Source organism: Aquila chrysaetos, chromosome 7, assembly GCF_900496995.4.
Source record: "Aquila chrysaetos chrysaetos chromosome 7, bAquChr1.4, whole genome shotgun sequence".
Taxonomy (NCBI): Eukaryota; Metazoa; Chordata; class Aves; order Accipitriformes; family Accipitridae; genus Aquila; species Aquila chrysaetos.
The window spans coordinates 25,994,792-26,007,045 of record NC_044010.1 but is presented as its reverse complement, the minus strand read 5'-3'; the positions used below and the strand labels follow the sequence as shown (position 1 = coordinate 26,007,045).

At 36.8% G+C, this 12,254-nt stretch overlaps 1 protein-coding gene across 1 annotated transcript in view; it reads right to left on the bottom strand.

The window, feature by feature from the left end:
- The window catches only part of NCAM2 (neural cell adhesion molecule 2), a 338,699-nt gene that overhangs the window by 34,884 nt on the left and 291,561 nt on the right, over nucleotides 1-12,254 (bottom strand). Inside the window, exon 15 of the mRNA XM_030021121.2 lies at nucleotides 6,072-6,252. Within this exon, the coding sequence (XP_029876981.1) occupies nucleotides 6,072-6,252 (181 nt within the window). The remainder of the gene's footprint in view (nucleotides 1-6,071; nucleotides 6,253-12,254) is intronic.

The following is a 12,254-nucleotide window of genomic DNA, read 5'->3' as shown; positions in this document are numbered from 1 at the left end:
CCAATCCTGGAAACTGCTCCCAGGCATGAAGAACTACTACATCAGATGTAGCCAGCATTGATTCACAAAGGCAAGGTCATGCTTGACCAAAGTAACCTTCTATGATGAAATGACTGGCTTGGTAGATGAGGGGAGAGCTGTGCATATTATCTACATTGACTTCAGTAAGGCTTTCAACACTGTCTCCCATAAGATCCTCGAAGAGAAGCTGTTGATACATAGGCTGGATAAGCAGACAGTGAGGTGGAATTGGAAACTGGCTGAATGGCTGGGCCCAGAAAGTGTTGATCAATGGTGTGAAATCTAGTTGGGGACCAGTGACTAGCAGTGTACCCCAGGGGTCAATACTGGGTCCAAACCTGTTCAACATCATCAATGATTTCGACAATGGGGCAGAGCGTACCCTCAGCAACTTTGCTGATGACACAAATCTCAGAGGAGTGGCTGATACACCAGATGGTTATGCTGCCATCCAGAGGGACCTCGGCAGGCTGGAGAAATGGGCTGACAGGAACCTTGTGAAGTTCAACAAGGGCAAATGCAAATTCCTGCCCCTGGGGAGGAACAATCCCAGGCACCAGTATATGGCTGGCAGTCACCCAGCTGGAAAGCAGCTTTGCAGAAATGGCTCTGGGGGTCCTGGTGGACACCATGTTGAACATGAGCCAGCAACATGCTCTTGTGGCAAGGAAGGCTAATGGTAATGAAAGCGGAGGCCTTGGTCATGCAAGCACGCTTTTATGTGATACCCTGACGTTGAGGCTTGGTTGTAATCAGCTAAAATATAGTTTCAAACAGATCTGAAATGATTTGAAATCTAAGGAAAATGCTTCAAAGGACACAAGAGCTATTCAGATTGGAAGTTTATTCATAGTTACAGTAAGTCAACAAATGTTATGTACTTTTGCGGTGGCGTACAGAACAAGAATGAAGAAGGCTGCTTCTTGGCTTTTCTTAGCTGGTGCCTTGTCAGGGTCAAGTCAACACTTCTGGAGAAAAGGGAGGTTACTCCTCCCTTCAGAGCTAGGGAGACTGTGCCCCAGGGAGACTCTTGCAGCCTATGGGTCAGGGTTGAAGGGATGTGAGAGACAAGGAGAGCACCTGTAGCAAAAGAGTCTGCTGTTTGGCAGCAAGATGTGACAGGGACAAAAACTTACACCAGCTACACAGGTGGGATCATACAGAATTTTTTTCTACCCCAAAAAAGTCAATGAATTGCTTGACTGAGAGCAAAATTAAAGAAAAGAACTTGCCCTTGGGAGGAAATTGTGAGCATGAGGGAGACATTTTTATTTTTCTGTACTTAGTCATTTTCAGTCTCTAGATGAAAAAGTTCATTATCCTAGCTTCTATTCTAATAAAACACTCTCTGTATAGTTCAAAAGCCCTATTTTGTCTATGTAATACATCATAAAATGTACATACACAAATTCAAATACATATATATACACACACATACCCGAAGCATTGATAAGAGCTATTTTTATTTTTCATTCACTTTGACACCACTGGAGATGCTAAAGCTACATTTTTGTAAAAACTACTGATAAAAATCATGTTTGGCATGAAGAATATCATCTTTGCTACTAGTGATGACGAGTGAAAATATCATGCATTAGATTGTCCCTCTTTGCCTATATGATTTTAAGCATTGGTGACAGCCATGCATTGAAAAAAGAGATGCACAAGGGACTAAAACTTTTCCAGGGTTGTTAATAAAAAAAAATTCCAACAGTTCATGCAGTATTGGAAGTTAAAAAAACCCAAACCAACCAATATTGCGAAGTGAGAAAAATAGGTCTAAGGGCTTCTTATTATCCCCAAATGCTTTTCTCATTTTCCCACTATTAAGAAGAAAAAACTTATGATAAGACACAACTTGCAGCCGTTTTTAATATATCTACTGGCCTTCCAGAGAAACAGCACTGACTAGATAAAAGCCTTTGAAAGACAGCACCTGCATTAATCTTCTGCCACTAATTTCTGAAAATATATCTAACACTTGCAGAAAGTATCCTCTTTTAACATCTTTCGTTTCATCTTCTTTTAAGATTCATTTAATATAAAACTGTAGATGTGTTTTTAGGTTACAATAGTAGTGGTTCAGAATGACAGCTGATTTGGACACTTTTGTACCAGCTGCAAGGTACAAAGACAGGATATCTCTGCCCTGCTGAGAAAGAGTAAATGGATCCACACAAAGGCACTGTAATGTCAGCTCCAGGAGCTGATGGAGTTTGGGTGCTCACAGTTACACCTAGTTGGAGGGTTTGTTATGGCTGTAGAGGTTAGTCTATGCCGTCCTAACACTGATAAAATGCTAAGAGCTAAGGCACACAACTCCTTTGAGAATCCCCTTTTTTTCTCACAGGACTAGAAGCACTTTAACACTATAGAGAAGCCAGAACAAAATTTTCAAAAATATTGCAAACGACTAATTAAAATCTGATAAAGACTTCACTCAGAGGCAAGCACAACAATGTTAGAATTGCACCTGCCTGCAAGTACTGCCAGCTAACATCCCTAGTGAGATTTTGGAATATATAAATTACTACATTTAAGATTATGCCACTCTTTCTTCAGAGCATGATTCTTAAATACATGCTCATACGCCTAAGTAAAATCTGAAATACAAAGATGGAATTGCTGACTGCAAAAAATAACTCAAAAAAGTAAGAAGTAAAATTATATATACATAGATATAATATGCAGTAATGTACGTATGTATACACATATTTGAATATATTTATACATACATTTGTTTAAGGCAAAGTGTTTTAAGAAGTTGGTTTGCTGAGTATTTTTCAAAGTCAGTGTGAGGTTCCATTGATAAACCCTTCAGAAAACCAGGAAACTTTTATTAAAAGGATTACAAATTCTGAAGAACTAATAATAAATTTGAGTGATTCAGTGAATGGAGACCATGTTACAGGCCTAGGAACAGAATTACAAAATCAAGTCCATCTAGAGTTGGAGGCTGCTGAGGCCAACCATGTGAAATTTTAAAGGAATGTCTGTCTCATTTATACACCTCACTGATGCCAGACAGCAATCTGCAGCCTCAAGCTCCTTCCTAGACCTAAGACTGCTAATGGAAGATCATCATATTGTGTTATTATAGAATTTGACTGCCAGCCATGAGCTGGTACTTGCTTACACTTCCCTAGCAAGCAGAAGTTGTGGATTCAGTGCCCATAGGAGTTGTATCTTCACATAAGTAGGGTTTTGGCTTCCAGTCCCTGCCCTCAGGGATTACTACTTCTGCCTTATATCCAATGGCTCTTGAAAGCATAAGCAAGCTCCTTCTGCAGCAATCAGAACTAAAGTTTTATTTCTTGTGACAACTCCCATTTCCCTGGTAGGCACCTATCAAAGGACAATAAATGTATCCTTGCCTCCATCTCTCTCCAGTTCTCTGATTAATTGCATTAGCTTGCATGCATTTTCACCAGAATAGTATGTTAGGTATAGTTAACCACCATGATACTTAGAGGATCCCAAAATTCTCTTGGGATAAGTAATATCCATGAGATTGCACACATAGGATCTACAGATATCTTGTTTTTTAATTACATTTAGAGGAAGACAGAAACACTCTGTTCAGCTGAAGTGCCATAGACTTGGGCACATACAGATGAAAACCTCTTTTCAGGCTTTGCAAAAACAGTTGTCAAGGAAAATAATTAGTTCCACAATCATAATTGCAATAATGATTCATATAAAGAAGATCTGATGTTAAATAGTTTAACAGACTTCTTACAACTACTTATGGAGTTATGGTTATGGGAGAGCACTGAAAGGAAAAAGCCCCCAAATACCTATAAAACTGTGTTCAGAGAAAAATATTCTATCTATCTTCTGAAACTGAATTAACTAAGCTGCTTTTTACTTAAATGTTTAGAGACCACCTATGTTGTCATTTACGGAGGCATATCATGTTTCAGTTACAGCAGTTGTGGCAATAAAATGGAATACTTTAAATAATTATAACAGGTTAAAGTTAGATTACATTGTAAAACAAGTAAGATGTTGTGGGAACATATTTAGCTAACGGTCACAAGAGCATTCCAGATGCCTTTAGAAGGCCTTGAACAGAATAAACAAGAAGACAAAAATAAGAAAGATACCAATTAGAAAAACACAGGTGCACATTCCACGATAAAGAGAACTTGGCACAAACAACCTCAATTTGGCAGTTTATCTTGACCAATTAGACTGAGGCAAGTCGCGTATGTTTTAGTTAGTATAACCAATTATGTTTTATGTTTATGCGCGTGTACAGTGTTGATATCATTAAGATACCAATCATTAAGTGTAACTAGACGCATGGACAGTGCGTGAATAATGTGTGTAACCAATAGTAAAATAGCTAAACACATGTACAGATGTAATCAATGTATAAAATGATGTCTGATGCTCTAGTAAAGTGGGCTTCACCTGACCACATTGGTCTGTGTGTGTTGTCCTGTGCCTCCGCAGTAAGATTTGTGTTTCAAACATACAAAATTGAAAAATGTCTTATCCCTTCCATTTACCTAAATAAGGTTTTAATTATTTTTCTACTTGATAAATATTTTTACTTCCTTGGGACAATAAGCTTTCCTACATTTCTTTTTCCCTTTTCTTTTTCAATCCTGTAGTGAAATTTTATTTCTGAGTGATGGCAATCACAAAGCCTTATGTGTTTAAAAACAAGTACACATGGCCTATTGAGGCCCTGAATTTCAATCAAAATGCAAATCAACTCTCACTACTCCAATTCAAGTGCATAAACCAAATATTTGTACTCAAACTGGATCTGAACCTATTAATGAATTACAAATGCCTGTTCCTTTCTATAAATGCAAGTAACAAAGCTTTTGATATCAACAAATTGCTATGGAATATTAAAAAATGTTGCAGAGATCTTGAGATAATTTCCCTGAGAATATATCTGAGGAAAACTTGCAATAGACAGAAACAAAATTTCAAGTCAGTTATTTCAAACTTTTCTGATGACACAGTAGTCTATGACCCATTCAAACTCATTGCCACTTTACTAAGATCAATGCTAGTCAGATGCTCAGATTAAAACACAGGTATTGATATGGTTTACCTTTTAATATATTGGCCATTATGTTTATTTGGCAAGATTTTAATCTGATCCTAATACTCTGATAGTTTAATATATGGCATACAGAAAATACTATGTTAGATGATTTAGCACCTGATTTTAAAATGGTAATGATGACACTGATCTAATTTGGAATTTATTATTAAAGTTATCAGCTCATAATTTAGATAAGTTTGAAATCTTTTCTTCATAACATTTGCTTTATAAAAATTAAAATAACCCATAATACATCAGAAATTACCATATTTTGGGTTTATTCTGAATGAAATAATTTTGCATTGTTGCACCAAAATATAACTTTACATTACGAAGCATTAAAACTTGATAAATTAGTTAGTGGAACACACTCACTCTTAACTATTATGCAGTTTTCCTTAAAAAAATTCCAGACCTTCCTGTTTACACACTTAAAAATATGAACGACATTTCTATAGATTTCAAAGCTTGTAAATAGGCCTAATACAAGGCTGTATGCTCACCATGTTAGGGTGAATCAGTAAGTCGGTATCTAAACAAGACTATTTGAAGTCTTAACCTCATCAGACACTAAAATAAATACCTTTATTACATGTGTATCTTGAAGCATAGGTAGAGATGGGACTGAAATCAAGAATTCTAACATCTAAGGTGCTTACAACAGACAAATAGGCAGTACAAGGCAATTTAAAAATGTATAGGAGGTGTATCTTAAATACTGTATTTATTGTTAACTGTCATCATCTGGGTTGAAGATTCAATACTTGTTCTGTACTTACAAATGACTTTATTACTAAGGGAAAAGTAGGAAATGGGGTCCCATTTAAGGGTTTTGAATCAAGTCTTTGCTGATAATAGAGTATGGGGCCTTGGGCTTTGTCAGTTAAAGACGACTTCTATTACCTTATGTTCAACTACACACATCAGTGTACTAAGAGTAGTAAACAATTCATAGAAAGAAAACACTCTAAAATCAACTTACCTGTAATAATGTTAGGCTTTGGTGGCATGCTGAATTCATATAATGTTGGTTCAGAATAACCCAGTCTGTTGGCAGCTGTAATTTGTACTTCATAACCCATAGTCCACTGAAGATGCTCTAAGATGATGTGGTCTCTACTACCCTGTACTTTTTTCTCTAGCCACTGGTCTTCCTTGTCTTTCTGTAAAGATGCAAATATTAGTTTAAATTCTCAGAATCTCTTGTATTATTTGTCTAAACTATGAGTCTACATGATGCACAGAAACCATGGAGTTTCATTTACAGAGGTTATGAACATTCAAATAATCTAATTTTGGAGTTCTGAGTACTCAGGCATTTTGTAATTTTGACCACTTCTAATCATGTTTCCACAATGTGGATTTAGGGATTTTGTAGGCAATCCCTTTTAACCTTTTGGCTTCAATTTATACTTTGCTCAAATACTGATGTTTATCTTGGGGAACAGCAGGATAATTATTTACAAATGCTGCTAAGAATAAATTCTGTAAAAGGTATATTTTATAAAGATGTTCCAATTACATTTTGAACAGTGTTCTTTTAAAGAAACTTGCCATTAAACCCATACTTGAATTGTTCATGAATGCAAGCTGTACTTATATCATACATTAGTTATATAATGAAAATATACACAAACTGTAGCTATATGTGCTACTACAGTAACAATTTGCAAACCAGGTTGTATGCAACAATATAAACACCATTGAGAAAGTATGCAGTCCTATGTCTACACTGGTGAGAGGATACAAGTAAATCATTAAGATGGCGTTCTAGAGAAAAAAAGGGTTCTCACAATTCAGACAATTATCTAAGACACATATACAAAGGGAACAAATGAGGACTTCAGCTGCAATCTTAATTCTGGCATTTCATAAAATTGGAATGCTTACCTTTGCAATCACTCCTTTTAGTGCATAATATATTTAATTATTCTTTATAGAAATGAGAATTACAAAATAACTAATAGCTAAAAGGATAAAACAATATATATTGTCAAACACAAAAGCCATCTTGTTCAAAGGATTATCAGTAACAGTCAGTAAGAAGCCATGCAGTCCTATTCTTACTAAACACTGAGGTACAATAAAGTGGCAAAAATTATGCTGAGAGCCAAATCCTAGCCATCCAACCCATACAGCAACAGAGACCCAGTCAGTGGATATAAACTTTCTGGGGAAAAAAAACCCTTCAAATACAGGGAAGTATAACTTTTTTTCTGCAGACTACCATACTTCTCAGCAGCTTATATTTAGGCTCTTTGCTGAAGCATCTTGCTCTTGACTGATAAAAGTGTCAAAGAAAATAGCAGCTAAATTAGACAGTTCAGGGCCCAGTCATGTTCCTTATGCCTGTTTTGCGCCCCCTGAGTCTTCAGAAAATAGAGTGACAGACTAAACTCCCTTATGTGCACAGCTGCAATAACTTATTCTCTATCAGTGCTGAGTGTGATGGGTTTTCCATACTGACTTCACCTTTTGTTAAACTCTTTCTTGCTTCTTCAGCACTGGCATTGGTACTGACACATTATAGTCCTGGGAACAATTAAAATACAGTAAAACATCTTTGCAGGAACATTTGCAGCAGGGTAAAAGTGCCTACTTGCTGCAGCAGTAGACCAATGAAAAACATCAGAATGGTAGTCACATTACAAATCATGAAAGAACCTAAATACATTGGAGTAAAAGTAGTTTACTCATCACACAGTGAAACTGGTATTTTCTGTCAAGGATATTTTCCCATATCCTTGTGGATAATTTCTGTTGCAATCATCTGATATGCCACTCTGAATCCACCCATATTTACATTCTACTGAGTGAATCCACTTATATTATCACTATATCAAACTACTTCTACAAAATATATTTTTGTATAACACTACTAAAATAAAAGGCATTAATACTGATTGCAATATGCATATGCAAATACTCCTTAGTAATATTAGGAATAGCAATGTTATGTAGCACCATATTTTAATGGCTGTTTAAATTGGTGAGGTTTTGGAGAAGTCAGAAGAAAAAAAATAATACACCTCAATTCCAAAGAATATCAACATAAGAGAAATCAGAAGATCCATACATGAATGTGGTGTGTGCACATACAACTGTGTGAATATACTGGGGAATTCCAAAGACATTCAGAATCACAGAAGAAGAAAAAATTTACTGAATTGAAAAATAAAAATTCAGGCTAATACGGTTCCTGCAGGTGGAAAAGACAGCATTGCAAACAGATATATGACTATATTTTGAAAACAAACTGTAGAATTATGTGATGAATAGAATGAGCTTAAGATTTGGAAGGAAAACTATACAGATTTCTATATGAGGTTGCTCTTCTGCAGACACAAGAATAAGTGAAAAGGCAGTTGTACCACAGTTTGGTCAGGTGAAGAATAATGAAAGAGCTGAAACGTAACAGGTTACCTGCATGCTATGCCAGAGAAGTGACACCCTAAGTTTAGCTGAAAGGGAAGCCAACTGGGTGGATTGAGATAAATGAAACAAAGTCCAAGCCCTGAGCTCAAAGGCAACAAAATGTTTTATGAAGAGTGACAAACACAAGTTAGGAGGAAGAAGAATAAAGAAAGTATCTGGAAAGCAAGCTGTCTTCTTCTAAAGATAAACAGATTAAGTCTTCCAGAATACAGTCTGCTTTTGGCATCTTAAAGAAAAAAAAAGAAAAGAACTGCAATATCCTTTATTAGAGTTGATATTTCACATGCATTTTCAAGTACTTTTTACAAAGTAGAGCTCAGTAATGTGTCCAGATTTATTTTACTATTAGTGTAGAAATGAAAAGAGAGCCAAAACAAGAGTTTGTCAGTTAAATCTTCCTACAAATCTCCTCGTTTATGCTAAGACCCTTTAATTGGGAGCTTAAGGAGCAATAAACAGAACTACAAAAGAACACTTCATACTTTATTAGGCTGTTCTATTATTAATACTGCTTAAAATTTATAGAAAGCTCTACATACACACAGTGTTCTACAACAAATGAAATAAACTTCTAAATCACAAACTACCATCTAATTTGAGGGGTGAGTCAATACAAATGTCTTCAATAATCAGTTACTATTAGCAGTTGTATCATTAATATCCACCAACAAATGCACATTTTCAGAAACTGCAATCAGATCTGCAACCTCAGAGATTAAACTGTTCCTTTATTTGCCTTTCGTTTTGTTTCATATAATGTGGAAATACTCCTTTGGAGAAAGTCACTGATGCTGTGAGACTAACCAATGACTGGCAGTTTCTGGGGATCTTGCTGCCCACTTCCATTACTCTTAAGCCTTAGATTCATATTGTCCTCTTCCCAGTATAAGTCTTTGGCTGAAACAAACTGTCGTGGTTTAACCGCAGCAAGCAACTAAGCACTGTGCAGCTGCTTACTCACTTCCCCCCCACCCCCTCCCCCGCAGTGGGATGGGGGAGAGAATCAGAGGGAAAAAGGTAAAACTCATGGGCTGAGATAACAACAGTTTAATAGAACAGAAAGGAAGAAACTAAGAATGATAATAATAACAACAATAATAAAATGAGAATAATAAAAATAAAAGGATTGGAATATACAAAACAAGTGATGCACAATGTAATTGCTCACCACTTGCTGACCGATGCCCAGTCAGTTCCCAAGCGATCCCCCCGAGGCCAACTCCCCCCAGTTTATAAACTCGGCATGACGTCATATGGTATGGAATATTCCTTTGGCCAGTTTGGATCAGCTGTCCTGGCTGTGTCCCCTCCCAACTTCTTGTGCCCCTCCAGCCTTCTTGTTGGCTGGGCAGGAGAGGCTGAAAAATCCTTGACTTAGTATGAACGCTACTTAGCAACAACTGAAACCATCAGTGTGTTATCAACATTCTTCTCATACTGAATCCAAAACATAACACTATACCAGCTACTAGGAAGACAATTAACTTTATTTCAGCTGAAACCACAATGCCACAGACTAATGACACTAAAAAAAAATACTATTATTTCTTAATTGCATGTGTATTGGCTTTAAAAATAGCACCAGCCAAATCTCAGAAGTGTCTAAGAGCTAGATATGTAAGACAGCTGTGAGTAACCTAAGAACCTAAATACCCTGAAAAAAAAAAAAGTGTAAACAAAGCAGTGTGAAACTCCAGTCTACTATGAATTGGCTGCTTCTCAAAACTGAGGGCACATCTGACAACAGTGGAAGTAAAGCCAATCCACTGTTTAGGCACCTAACTATTTACTAGTCTAGAAAATAACATCTCTCTCTTTAATGGTCATTTTACATTGTACCCAAGATCACTTTCTCTGGGAGCTCATAAAAAGTGAGGAAAAGTGATTAACCCCCTTTATCCCTTTCCTTTAATCTCCACCCTCCCTAAATTGTTGTGTTGAAAGTTCAACTCAAACTGACTTGTTATTATGGTGGTCCCTGTGATAAAAAAAGGCCAGGAGATGCCACACTCTCTTGAAAGCTTGCAGGAAAAAAATATCAAGAAATCCTCATGAAGACAACCTGATAGTTTAAAGCAATGACTTCACAAGAATTCATTACATTAGGATGGTGCTTTGTAGGTCTGGGTAATACAGGACAAATACTGAACAAAACACAAAATGGCTGATAACGTACATAGTGTTAAAATGCATAGGAAGTCCAAGGATCTGGCTGGTAAAGTGGAACTTAGAGATGCAAAAACATTTAACTGTTTCATGGTAGGTATCTCAGAGTGGGAGTAAATGAGAAAGTATCTCTTTTTAAATGATTCATATTTACAGAGTTTTGTTATAGAACATATCATAAAGGAACAAAATGAACACAGCCCTCCATCAACATAGTAAAACAAGAGTGAAGCACATAACCTATCAATCAAACACTTGTCAATGCCAAAATTCAGAGCATTAATATTAACACTGTCACAGGTCAACATGGTTAACAACTTTCTGGCCTGCAAAACTAATTGCTCCTCTCACATTTCCTCCAAACATCATTGTGGATGTAAAAGTAAAAAATAAATACTGTTATTGTTTTTCAAAACAGGATTTTAATTAATTTTTCTTTCTGCTATCTAAAAGTTTATAACTGTAAAAGATGGATATTTTAATTATTTCATTCTAATTTTAAATTTTTACTGAAACTTGGCTTGCCAGGGAAAAACAAAAACACCCCCCTGCCCCCCTTTTTTTTTCTAGCTTACTGTTGGCATTCTGTGACCCGAAAGTATAGAAACAGAATTCTGTTTTCCAATCACTAAGAAGCCTATTTCAATACTTGCTTTTAAGTATTATGACGTAATTCAGGATACGATACCAAAATCTTAACTGAAGGCTGGGAACAAATCTCTTCAAGATAATAGTGATACATAGTTACAGAGAACAATGGGCAACATGTGCAGCTACAAAATATCCATCATAGTCAAAATGCACTTGAGAGGTAAGCACAAACTTTTGTTTGTGACTATGTGAGTCATGTGTAAGTGTTTATTCCTGTATGGTGATCACACATTGTTTGCATGCTGTTTCCGGAGCTAAACTTAACCTGGGTTAAGGCTGCTTTGTAGCCTGCCTTTCTCTTGCAGGTCTGTGCCTGGTCACCCACTTGCCCTGAGCTGCTGTGGCAGTCTTTCTCCCGTATCCCAAGTGCTCCCTCCTCCTGGCCCTCCTTATCAACTCACCTTCCCCTTAGTCTGCACAATGTCTTCAACCCTCTCCTCTAGCTTTTAGTCTATTACTATAGTACTTGGTAAATAACACAGTAGAAAACAGCCATTTACAAATTCAGTACACATTTCCACATACATAAAGCTTAACATCCATTGTGCAATACCAGCACCTCATCACGTGTGCCCCAATCAACTTTAATAGCACCATAAGCAGGAACAGCCGAAGGGGAGCTTGAGTTGGTCCCCATTAAAATTACACAGTTACTATGAGAAATGTGGTTGGGCGGTCACCTCCCGCATCAGACAGGACACTTGTCTAGGGAATCCCCATCACTACTCTTCCCAGCTGGCTACCGGGGAACAGTTTTCCCTTGTCTTTCTCTCTCTCCTCCTATTCTTTCCTAAGGTAACTTTGAAATCAATGTATGCTATCAGCTTCAGATTCCATCAGTGAAGCTTTGTAAGACTGTCTTGACTTCCTTCGTGCAACAGCATAAATCAATTTGAGGCTGCTACTCATAAAA